Source organism: Trichechus manatus, unplaced genomic scaffold, assembly GCF_000243295.1.
Source record: "Trichechus manatus latirostris isolate Lorelei unplaced genomic scaffold, TriManLat1.0 scaffold00015, whole genome shotgun sequence".
NCBI lineage: Eukaryota > Metazoa > Chordata > Mammalia > Sirenia > Trichechidae > Trichechus > Trichechus manatus.
In genome coordinates this window covers 14,155,788-14,173,054 of record NW_004443951.1, presented here as the reverse complement: position 1 = coordinate 14,173,054, position 17,267 = coordinate 14,155,788, and the positions used below count along the sequence as shown (strand labels likewise).

Below are 17,267 nucleotides of genomic sequence, written 5' to 3'. Positions count from 1 at the left end.
GCGTCTTAATTATCATCAACCTGCTACCAATAGTTCCTGTTACTGCTGTCATATTTTTTTTCTACAGTTATTAGGATTATTATTAGGATTCTTATTAATGGATCTTGTTGGATGCCCTAAACTTCAGTAACTTACGCTTCTTATTTCTATGGAGCCCAGAGTGATTCACATGTATTTTAAGAAAAATACGGTTTTAGCCACTAAAAAGATACGCAGATGTTCGCATGTACTGTGTAGCTCAGAAATTTTCTTTCAGCTGTAGCTGAAAGCTCTATCATAGAGTCTGTAAATAGCATACGTACTCAGTATATATTAAATGAATAAATGGTCAAGTAAATGAGTGAATAATGAACTCACTTAGTGAGGCTGTGGGATGCAGTGGAAAATACTTGTCTCACTGCCACTTCTAGCAGGATGGCAGACTATGCTCTGCTCCTGTTATAATGCAACTAGATCCTGAATTGACTACTAGAATACCTTTTACAGCATCGCTCACAAGAAAGCAAGAGAAAAGCCTAGAGCAAACATACAGTGAACTAAAATGAAAATAATAAACAGTGAACAAATTTCCAAGTCAAGTGGCAAATAACAATATCAGCCTTGGGCTCAGGAGAGGAAGCTGGGAGCTTGCCACACAAGGGAGGATACCTGATCCTCAGACTCTGCTATTAAACCAAGAACCTTGAAGGGGCTAAAATGTTCCCCAGTAGGCAGCCCCCTGGCTGCCCAACGGAGAAAATCTAAATTATCTCTGGAAGAAAGCCATCTTAATTTAGATATTAAGGATTTCCATATATTAAATTTAATAAAATATAAGCTTGCAATCAAAAATCACCAAACAACACAAGGAACCTGGGTACCATGAATGAAAGTCAGCAGAAACAACAAACAACATATTCATAACCCTCAAGAACTTCAGCAATTAGAATTATCAAACAGATTGTAAAATAACTGACGTTTTTACAGAAATAAAATATGTAATTAATGAATTGGACAAGGAAAAAAGCTATTTGACTTTTCTGAATCTTTGTTTCCTTACCTCTAATGCGAGACTAGTAATACCAATTTCATCCATCTTTTGTGAAGATTTGCTAAGAAGAAGTAATTTTTAAACTGTAACTGTAGGAAAATGAAATATGTAGGGAAATTTTTTTCCACAAAAAGGGATTATTGTTTTGTAACCTGGAGGAAAGCAACCCCAATTTAGATAGTTAAGTTGTAACCTACTTTTTTCACATAAAATATTATGATTGTTTTTACCTGCCATTAAAAATTCTACTAGTGGCAATTATATATATGGATAGCAGTTGTTGGAAAGAACTTAAGGACCTCTGATTAAGTCTAGTAAATGAACTTAGCCAGATTACTTCATCTCTCTGAGTCTCAGTTTCATCATCTGTATAATGGGAATAATAATAATATTTAACTTAAAAGGCTGTTGGCAGAAATAAATGAGATACAGTGTGCAAAACTTCATGTATAATTACCCAATAAATGGTAGCCCATATGATGATGATGACGATAATGATGGATGGACTTCGAGGCAGAGTCTTTCTTCAGGTACTGATGCTAATTTAGAGGGAAAGAGGAGTTGTATCTTGAGGTTGGAGGTTTTGCTCATGAGAACATCCTGACAGAGGGCATAGTGTGTTGGCATATTAACGGGCATGCCCTAGGGCCACCATCTTCCTATGTCTTTGTTTGGCCTGTGAGGGCAAGGAACACTGTTCTGTTGGTCTTGAGTCAAGACGATGGGAGTAGAGGGCAGCTCTGGGCACCTGGATGCTTTCTAGATTGGGCAAAAGCAAGCAAGGACTGGCCACAGCTCATTCATTTGCGTCCAGTAGGAGCTGCTCTCCTAACTGGCTCCATGCAAGAATGCACAATTAGGATTTGCTGAGGAGTATTCCATGGTATAGATGTACCAGTTTGTTTATCCATTTGCCTAACAAGGGGCATTTTGTTTCCAGTTTTTGGTGGATTACAAATAAAGCTGCTGGAAACATTTATAAAAAGAAAATTCTTCTAGACCGTTCTGATCAGGGCCGCAATAGATGGATCGTGATAGAAGGGGAGAAAAATGTGGAACAGAACCCAAATTCCTTGAAAGTCCAACTTAGTGGACCAGTTGAGACTAGAGGACTCCCCAAGACTATCCCCTGAGATACTCCATAAACCTTGAACTGAAACTACTCCCTGAGGTCACCTTTTAGCTGAATAACAGATTGGCTTATAAAATAGAGAATACTACCAGTGAGTGCTGCACACCTTTAAGAAATAATCTTTAAAAAATAATGGTCAACAGTTACTCTAAAGCAAAGATGAAAGGGTAAGGGGACAGGGAAACCAGATTACTGGAAGCAAAACATCCCGAGTGAAATTAATGAGAGTGTTACCACATTGTGAAAAATATAACCAATGTCTCTGAACAATTTGTGTAGTAATTGTTAAATGGAAACCTAATTTGCTGTGTAAACTTTCACTGAAAACACAATAAAATGTTATTTTTTTAAAAATTCTTCTAGAACATTAATAGTATATCATAATTTAATCAGTTCTTTATTGTAGGACATTTAGATTGTTCCCATTTTCTTGCTTTAAAAAAAAAAGGCATAGTATATGTACTTGTCGCTATATTTCTGTAGAAATCTTTTATTGTTTTCTTGGGATAAATTCTAGGAAGTATAATTGTTGTCATTGTTAGGTACTGTCGAGTCGGTTCCGACTCTTAGTGACTGCTGTGTACAACAGAATGAAACACTGCCCAGTCCTGCACCATCCTCATAACTGTTACTATGTTTGAGCCCATTGTTGCAGCCACTGTGTCAATACATTTTGTTGAGGGTCTTCCTCTTTTTCACTGACTCTGTACTTTACCAAGCATGTCCTTCTCCAGGGACTGGTCCCTCCTGATAAAATGTCCAAAGTATGTGAGACAAACGAAGTGTTTCCATCCTGACTTCTAAGGAGCATTCTGGCTCTACTTCTTCCAAGACAGATTTGTTCGTTCTTCTGACAGTCCATGGTATGTTCAATATTCTTCGCCAACACTGTAATTCAAAGGCATCAGTTCTTCTTCTGTCTTCCTTATTCATTGTTCAACTTTCACTTGCATATGAGGTGATTGAAAATACCATGGTTACAATTATAACTGCTCAAATATTAAAGAGCTATATAAAAGAAAGTGTCCCTCAGAATTCTACCTTTCAGCAATAACCACCACTTTTAGGTGGTTGATACATACAGTCAGTTCTCATTATGCATAGTAGTTATATTCTATAAATCACTGTGAACACTGAATTAATGAATACTGAGCCACTGTCCATAGAGGAAATACAGGGTTAAGTTCCTGTGAGCCTCTGGTCACATTTTCATCAACTGATTAATACATAACCTTGTTTTATGTGTGTTTCTGTTTAAAGATACCTTATTTAATATATATATTTTTACAAATAATTAATTATAGGCAGTATTTTGTTGTAATAAAACACTAGCCAAGAAAGTTTTAACATTTTCCTGACCTGGGTAACGTGTCCATAAATTCCTTTGACTTTCAGTCTCACAACAATGCTGCCCACTACACTTTTTTTTATCAGTTGTCACCCCATGAATCCACAAATTTAGTCACTTTTCCATCTTTTCCATAGCTTAACAGACACCGTAGATATTACTTCAACCCTAGCCAGAGCTGCCCCATGTACAGATTGGTGAATTTCATCTTCCTTTTTCTGAATGTACTGTATTGTTGATTCATTAACATTGAATTCACGGCCAATAGCCCTATAACTCATTCCTGAACAAAGCTTATCTCACACAACGTATTTTCTCTGTAAGGCATATCGCAGCCTTTTTGCACTTAGGAACACTTGACAGCACTTGGGAACCATTTTCAACAGTGAAATCACAAAAATGCTAGAACATGTGACACTAAATAGACCACGACAAGGACATTTGTTTACATTATGAGAGCTGAAACAAGAAAGCAGAGTTGCCTCATTGGACCTCAGCTGGGAACGTGAACATCAGGCTGCTCAATTTTTTTACTACTCTGTGAATGACTGCAAAAGTATAACGAATATTGATTTTTTTTCTTCCAAATTCTTCCAAGACTCTCAAAAATCTTCATTTTACTATCTCATGGCTATTATATTTTAACATACTTCTGATATTGTTGTTGTTAGTTGATGTCTAGTTGATTCCTACTCATGGCATCCCCATAAGTGCAGGGTAGAACTGCTCCATAGGGCTTTCAAGGCTGTGACCTTTTGGAAGCAGATCACGAGGCCTCTCTTCCAAGGTACCTCTGGATGGGTTTGAATCACCAGCTTTTTGGCTAGAAGTCAATGCTTAACTGTTTGCACCACCCAGGAACTCCACAAATATTGATTTGAGGGTTGCAAATAAATTTTAGTGAGTAGGCACATTCACAAATACAAAATCTGTGAATAATGAGGGTCAACTATTTCTCAGATGTTTTCTGTGCATACACATACATCTTTTATTAATCTTTTTTAAAACAAAAATTCAATTATTTTAGATATATTGCTTTAGAATTTGTATTTTTCATCTAACAATATATCATGGACATCTTATTAGCCACTTAGTAGCTGTATAATCTTAGACATATTTCTTAGCCTCTCAGGGTCTCTCTATACCTACCTCATAGGATCATTGGTGAGGACTGAATAACTTAATAGGTGTTGCTTATAACAGTGTCTGGCACATAGTAAGTACTTGTATCAGTCAGAGTTCAGTCAATAAGTAGAACCAGTAGGAGGAGTGTCTATTTAACAAGGGATTTATTACAAGGATTTGGTCTTATGCAATTGTGGGAGCTGGTTACATAGTCTGTCAGACTGTTGTCTTTGCATCTTATACTGGAGCTTGAAGTCTGCAGGGCACACAGTCAGGATGTAAAGTGAGGATGAGCAAAGACAAGCTGGAACTCATGAGGATGGACTGGAACCCATGTCAGTTCTCACCGCCAACAACCTTGATAAAGTAGGTATCCTGCAGGAGAAGCTGGCACTCTTCATCAAGGAGTTAAACAGACACCTGGCCCAGGAGATGGCAATTTAGAGGGTGGAAGTGGAGCAGCAGCCATTTTATATTTTACACTTGAAGACTGCTGCTTCACTTGCACCCTCTAAATCTCCCATAAAAGTCTCTTGTGGTGCACTCTAACCAAAAACATATGTGGAAGAGAATTCTGGGAAATGTTGTTTGGCCTAGCCAGGTCGACATAGCCACTATACTATGAAAGTGTTGTTATTGTTGCTATTGCAATATTTGATGTTATTATGTTCAGCCTAGCCAAGCCTAGCAAACCACTACACTGTAAGTGTTACTGTTGTTGTTATTATAATATTTGAAGTCATTATTGTTATTGTTGGTGCCATCATCATCATTTTTATCTTTCCATGCCAGTACATGTTGGTTTTTTAAATATAATTTTTTTATTGTAAAAATATATACAACACGACATTTGCCAATTCATAATTTTTCACATGTACAGTTTAGTGTGTAAAAATGATGTGCGAGAGGTGTTTGACCTCCTCTAACTTCATAAGGGGGGAAGGAGAATCAAGATCAACAGCCCAAGGCTGATTTCTATGAGGTGGAGGTCAGACGTGCCTCCTCCCTCTCCCGTTTTTACCAATTCTGACATCAGCCATCCCTCAACAGCACTCTCTACTTGTCTGCTGGGTTTGATAGTTCATTGCAATGGCTACACAGACCTCACAGACAATACTCATGATTATGGGGTTTATTAGGGAAATAATAGGTTACAATTCAAGCTCAGGAACACTCAGGATACAGTTCTTCCATCAGGACTGCCTCTTCCCAGCTGTGCTGCAGGCACATTTCTCTCTCTCTCTCTCTCTCTCTCTCTCTCTCTCTCTCTTTCTGGCCCCTTGGCCTCTGCCCTGCTCAGGCGAGTGTTAAAAAGCTCTTTTAGACCCTGCCAGTAAGTCCCCAGAAGTACCCCAGGCACTCAGCTTTCTTGATCCGTGGGCTGGGAAGCCCACCACACCATCTCCTGCCATCATTTCTCTACCACCACTTTTTGCTGTTTTCAGGGTTACAGCTTGCTGTCTGTCTCCTGGGTCCAGGAGCTTCTCAGCGCAGGGATTCTAGGTCCAAAGGACGCACTTTCCGCTCCTGGCTGTTCTTCCTTGCTAGTGGTAGGATCCTCCCTTTCCTGCCTCTGGGGTGGCTCATTTCAAGCCCAGCGGGATGGCAAAACTGACCAATCCCCTTGGTGGGCCACAGTTATCTTATGAGCACAATCTCACCTAGTCACTTGGGTGGGAGTTTACAAGACCATGGTGAGAAGGGCCACACAAAAGCGATCCATTGCATGGCAAGTGATGTCAATTACATTAATCATGTTGTGCAACCCTCATGTATAATCGTTGCCAAATTCTCCATATTGTCATATTGGCCTTTTTAACAACTATATAGATTTCCACTACAGGAATGAACCTTAATTTATTATATAATATTTATTTTCTACTAAACATGTATAAGAGGTTCTTTTCCTCATACCCTCACCAACACTGAGAATTATTACTCATCTTTTTAGACTTTACCAAAATGATAGACTCTCCAAAAAAGATATATATTTATTGATTGTTCATGTTTCTTTTTATTTAAGTGCCATTTATTTAATTACCTATGTATGTCATTTGCCTTTTCTTTTCCCTATTGGGGTGTTCTTTTTCTTTTATATTGATAAAATTCTGTATATGTTAAGAAAATTATCCTTTTTGTGGAGCATATTATTGTATAAACTTTTTTAAAAATTAATATAATATGAACATATTCCCAGGATGTTAACTCATCTTATATAATATCATTTTTAATCGACTTTATTTTTTTAGAACAGTTTTAGGTTACAGGAAATTCAGCCAACAGTATAGAGTTGCCATATATCCTCTCTCCCCGGCACACAATTTCCCCATCATTAACATCTTGCATTAGTGTGATACATTTGTTACAACTGATGAAACAATACATTGTTATTAACTAAAGTTCATAGTTCATGTTAGGATTGACTCTTTGTGTTGTACAGTTCTGTAGGTGTTGAGAAATGTATAATGTCCTGTATCCACCATTACAGTATCATACAGAATAGTTTCACTGCCCTAAAAATCCTCTGTGCTCCACCTATTCATTCCTCCCACCTTTCCCCCGAGCCTCTGGCAGCCACTGATCTTTATACTGTTTCTATTGTTTTGCCTTTTCCAGGATGTCATATAGTTGGAAATACAGACTGGCTTATTGGTCCATTGGAAATGCAGACTGTCTTCTTTCACTTAACAATATGCATTTAAGTTTCCTCCGTGTCTTTTTGTGGTTTGATAGCTCACTTCTTTTTATTATTGAATAATATTCCACTGAATGGATATACCATTCGCTCTTTGAAGAACATCTTGATTGCTTCCAGTTTGGGGCAATTATGAATAAAGCTGCTATAAACATTCATGTGCAGGTTTTTGTGTAGACATAAGTTTTTTAACTTATTTGGGTAAATACCTAAGAGCATAGTTGATGGATTTCATGGTAAGCCTATAGTTAGCTTTTTAAGAAACTGTCAGATTGTCTTCCAAAGTGGCTGTACCATTTTGCATTCTCACCACCAGTAGATGCAACTTTCTGTTGCTCCACATTTTTACCAGAATTTGGTGTTGTCATTGTTTTGGATTTTAGCCATTCTAATAGGTATGTAGTAGTATCTCACTGTTGTTTTAATCTGCAGTTCCCTAATGACATATGATGTTGAACATCTTTTCATATGTTTCTTGGCCATCTGTATATCTTCTTTGGTGAGGTATCTGTTAGATACTTTGTCCATTTTAAAATTAGGTTGTTTTCCCGTTGTTGAGTTTTAAGAGTTCATTGTATATTTTGGATACAAGTCTTTTCTCAGATATATGTTTTGCAGATATTTTCTCCCAGTGGCCTGTTTCTCCATTCTCTTAACAGTGTCTTCTGCAGAGCAGAAAATTTTAATTTTAATGAAGTTCACCTTATCAGTTTTTTCTTTCATGGATCATGCTTTTCGTGTTGTATCTAGTTTCTAAAAAGTCATTGCCAAGCCCAAGGTCACCTAGATTTTCTCCTCTATCATCTTCTAGAGCACCACTCATCTGTCAGTTTGTCATAAGTAAAAGAGCTGAACAGAAGATTTCAAAGGATGGCTCAAGAAGACAAAAAAAAAAAAAAAGTATTATAATGAAAGATGCAAAGACCTGGAGTTAGCAAACCAAAAGGGAAGAATGTGCTTGGCATTTCTCAAGCTGAAAGAACTGAAAAAAAAAAAAAAAAAAATCAAGCCTTGAGTTGCAGTATTGAAGGATTCTATGGGGAAAATATTGAATGACGCAGTAAGCATCAAAAGAAGATGGAAGGATTACACAGAGTCACTGTACCAAAAAGAATTGGTCAACTTTCATTCATTTCAGGAGGTAGCATATGCTCAAGAACCAATAGTACTACAGGAAAAAGTCCAACCTGTGCTGAAGGCATTGGCAAAAAACAAGACTCCCGGAATTGGCAGAATACCAACTGAGATGTTTCAACAAACAGATGCAGCACTGAGGGTGCTTACTTTGCTATGCCAAGAAATTTGGAAGGCAGCTACCTGGCCAACCAACTGGAAGAGGTCCACATTTGGGCCCATTTCAAAGAAAAGTGATCCAACAGAATGTAGAAATTACCGAACAATGTCATTAGTATCACACACAAGTAAAATTTTGCTAAAGATCATTCAAAGCAGCTGCAGCAGTACACTGACAGGGAACTGCCAGAAATTCAAGCTGGATTCAGAAGAGGATGTGGAATGAGGGATATCATTGCTGACATCAGATGGATCTTGGCTGAAAGCAGAGAATATCAGAAAGATGTTTACCTGTGTTTTATTGACTATGCAAAGGCATTTGACTGTGTGGATCCTAACATTGCAAAGAATGGGAATCCCAGAACACTTAATTGTGCTCATGAGGAAGCTGTACATAGAGCAAGAGGCAGTTGTTCGAACAGAACAAGAGGATACCGTGTGGTTTAAAAATCAGGAAAGATGTACATCAGGGTTGTATCCTTTCACCATACTTATTCAGTCTGTATGCTGAGCAGATAATCCAAGAAGGTGGACTATATGAAGAAGAATGCAACATCAGGATTGGTGGAAAACTCATTAACAACCTGCAATATGCAGATAACACAAGCTTGCCTGCTGAAAGTGAAGAAGACTTGAAGCACTTGCTAATGAAGATCAAAGACTGCAGCCTTCAGTGTGGATTACACCTCAACATAAAACAAAAATCCTCACAACTGGACCAATAAGAAACATCATGATAATCGTAGAAAATATTGAAGTTGTTAAGGAATTCATTTACTTGGATCCACAATCAACACCCATGGGAGCAGCGGTCAAGAAATCAAATGACATATTGCATTGGGCAAATCTGCTGCAAAAGATCTCTTGAAAGTGTTAAAAAGCAAAGATGTCACTTTGAGGACTAAGGTGCACCTGACTCAAGCCATGGTATTTTCAGTTGCCTCATATGCTTGGGAAAGTTGAACAGTGAATAAGGAAGACCGAAGAAGTATTGATGCCTTTAAATTTTGATGTTGTCAGAATATTGACTATACCATGGACTACCAGAAGAACGAACAAATCTGACTTGGAAGGTACAGCCAGAATGCTCCTTAGAAGTGAGGATGGCAAGACTTCGTCTCATGTACTTTGGACATGTTATCAGGAGGGACCGGTTCCTGGAGAAGGACATCATGCTTGGTAAACTAGAAGGCCAGCAAAAAAGAGAAAGACCCTCAATGAGATGGATTGACACAGTGGCTGCAACGATGGGGTCAAACATAGCAACGTTTGTGAGGATGACATAGGACTGAGCATTGTTTCATTCTGTTGTACATAGGTTCACTATGAGTTGGAACTGACTCTACAGTACCTAACCACATCTTCTAGAAGTTTTATAGTTTTGCATTTTACATTTAGGTCTATAACCTATTTTGAGTTAATTTTTGTGAAAGATGTAAGGTCTGTGTCTAGATTATTTTTTTTGTGTGTGTTGGTGTTTAGTTGTTCCAACACTATTTGTTTAAAAGACTGTCTTTTCTTCATTGAATTGCCTTGTCACCTTTTCAGAGATCAACTGACTACGTTTTTGTGTGTCTCTTTTCTGTTCCATTGACCTATTTGTCTATTCTTTCATCAATACTACGCTGTCATGATTACTGTAGCTTAATACTAAATCTTGACGTTGAGTAGTATCAGTCTTCTTTTTTCTTCTTCTTCAGTATTGTTTCAGTTATTCTGGGTATTTCCTTTCCATGTGAACTTTAGACTCAGTTTGTCAACATTCACAAAATAATTTTCTGGGACTGTGATTGGGATTACATTGAATCCACAGATGAGTTGGAAAGAACTAGCATCTTAACAATATTGAGTCTTCTATCCATCAACGTGGAATATTCCTCCATTTATTTAGGTCTTTAATTTCTTTCATGAGACTTTTGTAGTTTTCCTCGTATAGATGTTGTACATGTTTAGTTAGATTAACACCTAAGTATTTTTGTTGTTGCTGCTAATATAAATGGCTGCATTTTTTATTTCAGATTCCAATTGTTTATTGCTAGTACGTAGGAAAGTAATTGACTTTTGCATATGAACCTTGCATCCTTGCAACCCTGTTCCGGGGTTGTTTTTTTAAATTAAATCTTTGGGGTTTTCCACATAGACAATCATGTCATCTGCGAACAAAGTACTTTTATTTCTTACTCCCAATCTGTATACCTCTTCTATTTCCTTTTCTTGTCTTGTTATACTAGCTTAGAACTTCCAGTACAATGCTGAATAGAGTGGTGAGAGAGGACATCCTTGCCTTGTTCCCACTCTTAGAGGAAAAGCATTTATCGTATTTTACACGAATAACATGCATGTTATATGTCTTTTTGCAAACTGCACAACCCTCCCACACCTTATTTTCGTAAGCGTGCTGTACCAGTATTTTTTTATGTGTTGCTTGCAAGCATATGACTAAGGTGACTTCTGATCATTGATCAAAGACATTGGCGCTAATAAGCCATAATTAGACTATGAAATAAACAGACTTAGCATAGCTTAATGGTTTCATTTAACATGATCTGGTAAGGTTTTCACATTCAACTGTTCAGCCAAGAGTGATCATCTATCAGTTTTGCTTTGTTTACTCCTCCAATTATAAGCCAGAGTCAGAAGACTGTGATAATTATGTCAATGCAGATTGAATCAAGATTCCTATTGATAGCTACTCAATGCCATTTATGCCAGTGCAGGCTTCACTTTGTTTACGCTTCCAGTTGATAGCACGTGATTTATGGACAGTTTCAGTAGGTTCAAGGTTCTGATTGATGACTCAGAAGTGATGGGGATATAATTATCAACTTAAATTAATAGAAACAAATGTACAGTTTCAATTGTTTATTTTCTGATTACCAGGGTACTACCAAACTCAATGCATGACTTTTTGACCATGGCTTATACCTTTATTATAGAAATATAATCAAAAGTAACATTTTCGGACTTTTGAATGAGGGTGATTGGGCTGAAATTCATTTCTGGAAATGTCACAAGATGTGCGTGGTATATGCATGGGCACGCTATGCCAGAACTTTTTTACATAAGTTCATCATGTTCGTGCATTATATGTAGGTGCACGTTATTTATGCGGGCATGCTATTTGCAAAAAAATACAGTAGTCTCATCATTAAGTATGATTTTTTTGCTGTTGTTAGTTGCTGTCAAGTTGATGAAAACCCTAAAGAGCAATTCTATTCTGCACACACGGGGTCACCATGAAGTATGTTATCTGTAGGTTTTTTGTAGATGTTCTTTATCAAGCTGAGGAAGTTCCCCTCTATTCCTAGTTTGCTAAGAGTTTTTATCATGAATGGATGTTGGACTTTGTCAAATACTTTTTCTTATCTGTTGATATAATCATGTGGTTTTTCTTCTTTATCCTGTTGATGTCGTGGATTACATTAATTCATTTTCAAATATTAAACCAGCCTTGCATACCTAGAATAAATCCCATGATCATGATGAACAATTCTTTTTATACATTATTGCATTTGATTTGCTAATGTTTTGTTGAGGATTTTTGCATCTGTCTTCATGAAAGATAATTGTTCTGTAATTTTCCTTTCTTGTAATGTCTTTATCTGGTTTTGGTATTAGGGTGATGCTGGCCTCATAGAATGAGTTAGGAAGTGTTCCCTCTGCTTTTATTTTCTAGAAGAGATTGTACAGGATTAGGATCATTTCTTAAGTATTTGATAAACTTTACCAATGAAAGCGCCTAGGCCTGGTGCTTTCTGGTTTAAAAGGTTATTAATTATTGATTCAACTTCTTTATTAAATATAGGCTCTTTCAAATTATCTGTTTCTCCTTGTGTGAGTTTTGGTAAATTGTGTCTTTCAAGGAATTGTTCCATGTCATTTATCAAATTTGTGGAGATAGAGTTGTTCATAATATTCCTTTATTATCCTTTTAATGTCCATGGGATCAGTAGTGATGGTCTGTCTTTCATTTCTGATATTAGTAATTCATGTCTTCTCTCTTTTTTTTTCTTGGTTAGTCTGGCTAGAGGTTTATCAATTTTATTTATTAATCTTTTCAAAGAACCAGATTTTTATTTCACTGATTTTCTGTACTGATTTCCTGTTTTCAATTTCACTTATTTCTGCTCTTACTTTTGCTTTAATTTGCTCTTTCTCTAGTTTCCTAAAGTGGGAGATTAAATTATTGATTTTGGATCTTTCTTCTTTTCTAATACATGTATTCAATGCTATAAATTTCCCAGTGAGCACTGCTTTCACTGCATCCCACAAATTTTGATAGGTTTTGTTTTATTTTATATCCAATTAGTTCAAAATATTTTTAATTTCTTTTGAGAATTCTTCTTTGACCCATATGTTTTTTAGAAGTGTGTTGTTTACATCTCCAAATATTTTAGGATTTTCCATCTATCTTTCTTTTATTAATTTCTAGCTTCATAATATCATTTTTAACAGTTGTATAGTGTTCTGTTGCATAGATATATCATAATTTATGGAATACATTTTTTAGACTTTTTTGCTGTTTAAATAATGCTATAATGAATATCCTTTTGAATAAGATTTTGCAACTGCAATGAAGTATGATAAATGTTATACTAAGAGAGGTTTAGAATGCTGTGATAGCACATAGCAGGGACACCTGAGCTGGTCTAGGGACATCAAGAAAGCCTTATCGAAGAAAGATATTTAAACTGAGAGTGAAGTAGTTGGTATGTGGGAGTCAAATAGAGCATATTAAGCAAAGGAAAGCCTGGAAGAAGATAGGGAAAAGGTTGTAGTTGGGGAATGAGGAAGGAATAAGTATGGAGGATTACTTGTTTGAGGACAAGAAAAGAGTTCTTTTGGATGAAACAAAGTGTTTGTGGGTAGAGGAAGTGGAAAGAGGCTAGAAAGGTAAGCTAGGGCTAGGTCATGCAGAGCCCTGCAAGCCACATTAAGGAATTTGGACTATACCTTAAGAGTAAGGAATTTTAAGCAGAGAGGGTGATATGATTAGATTATTTCTTAGGAAGAGCACCCTGGCTGCTATGTAAAAGATGTATTGGAAGAGAGGATAAGGCAATAGCATAGACAGGGAGTCTTATCAGTCTACTGATTTCTTAACTTTATTCACTGATTATACTGATTAATTTGTTAGTCTTTGTCATTCAAACTGTATACAGACTCATCTCGTTTTATTGTGTGCTGCTTTACTGCGCTTCACAGATACTGCATTTTTTACAAGTTGAAGGTTTGTGACAACCCTGGATTGAGCAAGTCTGTTGGCACCATTTTTCAACAGCAGGTGCTCACTTCATGTCTCTGTGTCATATTTTGCTAATTCTTGCAGTATTTCAAACTTTTTCATTATTATTATTATATCTGTTATGGTGATCTGTAATTAGTGATATCTGATGTTACTCTTGTAATTGTTTTGGGGCGCCACGAACTGCTCCCATATAAGGCAGCAAACTTAATTGATAAATGTTGTGTGTGTTCTGACTGCTTCACTGACTGGCTGTTCCCCATTTCTCTCCCTCTCCTTGGGCCTTCGTATTCCCTGAGATTCGACAATATTGAGATTAGGCCAGCTAATAGCCCTACAATGGCCTCCAAGTGTTCAAGTGAAAGGAAGAGTCGCACATCTCTCACTTTAAATCAGAAGCTAGAAATGATTAGGCTTAGTGATGAAGGCATGTTGAAAGCCGAGATAAGCTAAAAGCTAGGCCTCTTGTGCCAAACAGCTAACCAAGTTGTGAATGCAAAGGAAAAGTTCTTGAAGGAAGTTAAAAGTGCTACTCCAGTGAACCTACAAATGATAAGAAAGTGAACCAGCCTTATTGCTGATATGGAGAAAGTTTTAGTGGTCTGGATAGAAGATCAAACCAGCCACGATGTTCCCTTAAGTCAAAGCCTAATCCAGAGCAAGGCCCTAACTCTCTTCAATTCTATGAAGGCTGAGAGAGGTGAGGAAGCTGTAGAAGAAAAGTTTGAAGCTAGCAGAAGTTGGTTCCTGAGGTTTAAGGAAAGAAGCTGTCTCCATAATATAAAAGTACAAGGTGACACAGCAAGTGCTGATGCAGAAGTGGCAGCAGGTTATCCAGAAGATCTAGCTAACATAATTGATGAAGATAGCTACACTAAACAACAGATTTTCAATGTAGACGAAACAGTCTTATATTGGAAGAAGATGCCATCTAGAATTTTCATAGCTAGAGAGGAGAAGTCAGTGCTTAGTTTCAAAGCTTCAAAGGATAGACTGGCTCTCTTGTTAGGGGCTAATGCAGCTTGTGACTTTAAGTTGAAGTCAGTGCTCATTTACCATTCTGAAAATCCTAGGGCCCTTAAGAATTACGCTAAATCTACCCTGCCTGTGCTCTACAAATGGAACAACAAAGCCTGAATGATGGTACATCTGTTTATAACATGATTTGCTGAATATTTTAAGCCCACTGTTGAGACTTAACTGCTCAGAAAAAAAGATTCCTTTCAAAATATCACTGCTCATTGACAATGCACCTGGTCACCCAAGAGCTCTGATGGAGATGTACAAGGAGATTAATGTTGTTTTCATGCCTGCTAACACAACATTGCAAAGAGGATTTGAAGCACTTACTGATGAAGATCAAAGACTACAGCCTTCAGTGTGGATTGCACCTCAACATAAAGAAAACGAAAATCCTCACAACTGGACCAATAAGCAGCATCATGATAATCGGAGAAAATATTGAAGTTGTCAAGGATTGCATTTTACTTGGATCCACAATCGACACCCATGGAAGCAGCAGTCAAGAAATCAAATGACGTATTGCATTGGACAAATCTGCTGCAAAAGACCTCTTTAAAGTGTTAAAAAGGAGAAATGTCACTTTGAGGATTAAGGTGTGCCTGACCCAAGCCATGGTATTTTTAATCACCTCATATGTGTGTGAAAGCTGGACAGTGAATAAGGAAGGCCAAAGAAGAATTGACACCTTTGAATTATGGTATTGTTGAAGAATATTGAATATATCGTGGACTGCCAGAAGAATGAACAAATCTGCCTTGGAAGAAGTATAGCTGGAATGCTCCTTTGGAAGCAATGATGGCAAGAATTCATCTCACGTACTTTGGACATGTTATCAGGAGGGACCAGTCCCTGGAGAAGGACATCATGCTTGGTAAAGTAGAGGGTCAGCAAAAAAGAGGAAGACCCTCAACGAGATGGATTAACACAGTGGCTGCAACAATGGGCTCAAGCATAACAATGATTGTGAGGATGGCACAGGACCGGGCAGTGTTTCATTCTATTGTACATAGGGTCGCTATGAATTGGAATCAACTCGACAGCACCTAACAACAACAACAACGCCTTAGCATTTAGGTGAGAATTTTGCCCACAAGTGCTATTTTATCATCATCTTCATCTTCTTCTGAATGAATTGTCTTCCAGCTGATTATTCTGAAATCTTCAGAAACTCCTTCCACAAACTGTAGTCTGATGACATTCCTTCGAGGGAGCAAAGTGTTCATGGCCCTTTTGGGAAGGACACATTTCCTCATCAAACATGGGCTCGTTTAGATTCAGCTACAGCAGTGCGTATGTACATTAGTATCAACAGTGTTTTATAACTAACAACTCTCTACTGAGTCCTGATCAAAGGACTCAACTTGTAAGACAGTGAGGAAGAGTAGAAAAAATATGAAATTTGGGATTTGGGTCCTAACTGTGCGACCTTAAACAAATTAATTAAACCTCTCTGTGCCACAGCTTCCCCATCTGTGAAATAACGAAAATTATTTCTTCCCTATAGGGTTGTTTTGAGGAATAAGAGAGAGAACAAAGAAAAGCTTCTGTCTCCGAGGAGGTTCACTGTGTTGGTCTCTTTACCTTATGGACACATTCCCCCTAACTGAACAACAATAACAAAAATTCCCTGTGATAGTAAAAAATTTTAGGTCTAAGGCTTTCATTTGTAAAACTTTGCAATTTGCCTTGTGATTTAATGTACATTAATTGCCCTCAGGAAACTCCTAGATCAGAACATAAATGAGCTGCAAAGGCAAGTGAGAATTTTACAGGACAAAGAGAATCGACTGGAAGTGACCAGTTCTCAGCAACAATTCAGAATTCAACAACAAGAGACCCTACTTAAACAACTGGAAAATGAAAAAAGAAAATCTGATGAGGTAAGAAAGTAGATATGCTTCTCAGTTTTCCTATTCCCATAGGCCTGAATAATGGCAATTATTATTAAATGCCTAGCACTTTACCCATTAATTTCAAGGTTTAGTCAGGAAAATGAAATCTACATTAGGTATTTCAAGCAGTAAGAAATTTAACAGGGAATAAGACACTTACAGGAAACCCTGGTGGCGTAGTGATTAAGAGCTATGGCTGCTGATCAAAAGATCAGCAGTTGGAATCCACCAGGAGCTCCTTGGAAACTCTATGGGGCAGTTCTACTCTGTCCTATAGGGTTACTATGAGTCAGAATCAATTCAACAGCAGTGGGTTTGGGTTTTGGGTTTTTTTTGTTTGTTTGTTTTAAGATACTTACAAAACTGTTAGGAGGGAGGACTGGGAGTGAGTAGAAAGTCAGAAGGAACTGCTGCTGGATTTTAATAAATTCAGAAGTTATAGGGAAACAACCTCCTGTAGCCGAAGTGAGATTTGAACTCCCTC

General features: G+C 37.4%; 1 protein-coding gene across 1 annotated transcript in view; it reads left to right on the top strand.

Annotated features, from left to right (window-relative positions):
- LOC101359260 (phosphopantothenate--cysteine ligase) overlaps positions 1-17,267 on the top strand; it is a 162,303-nt gene that overhangs the window by 115,134 nt on the left and 29,902 nt on the right. The window contains exon 12 of the mRNA XM_023727143.1: positions 16,609-16,771. Within this exon, the coding sequence (XP_023582911.1) occupies positions 16,609-16,771 (163 nt within the window). The remainder of the gene's footprint in view (positions 1-16,608; positions 16,772-17,267) is intronic.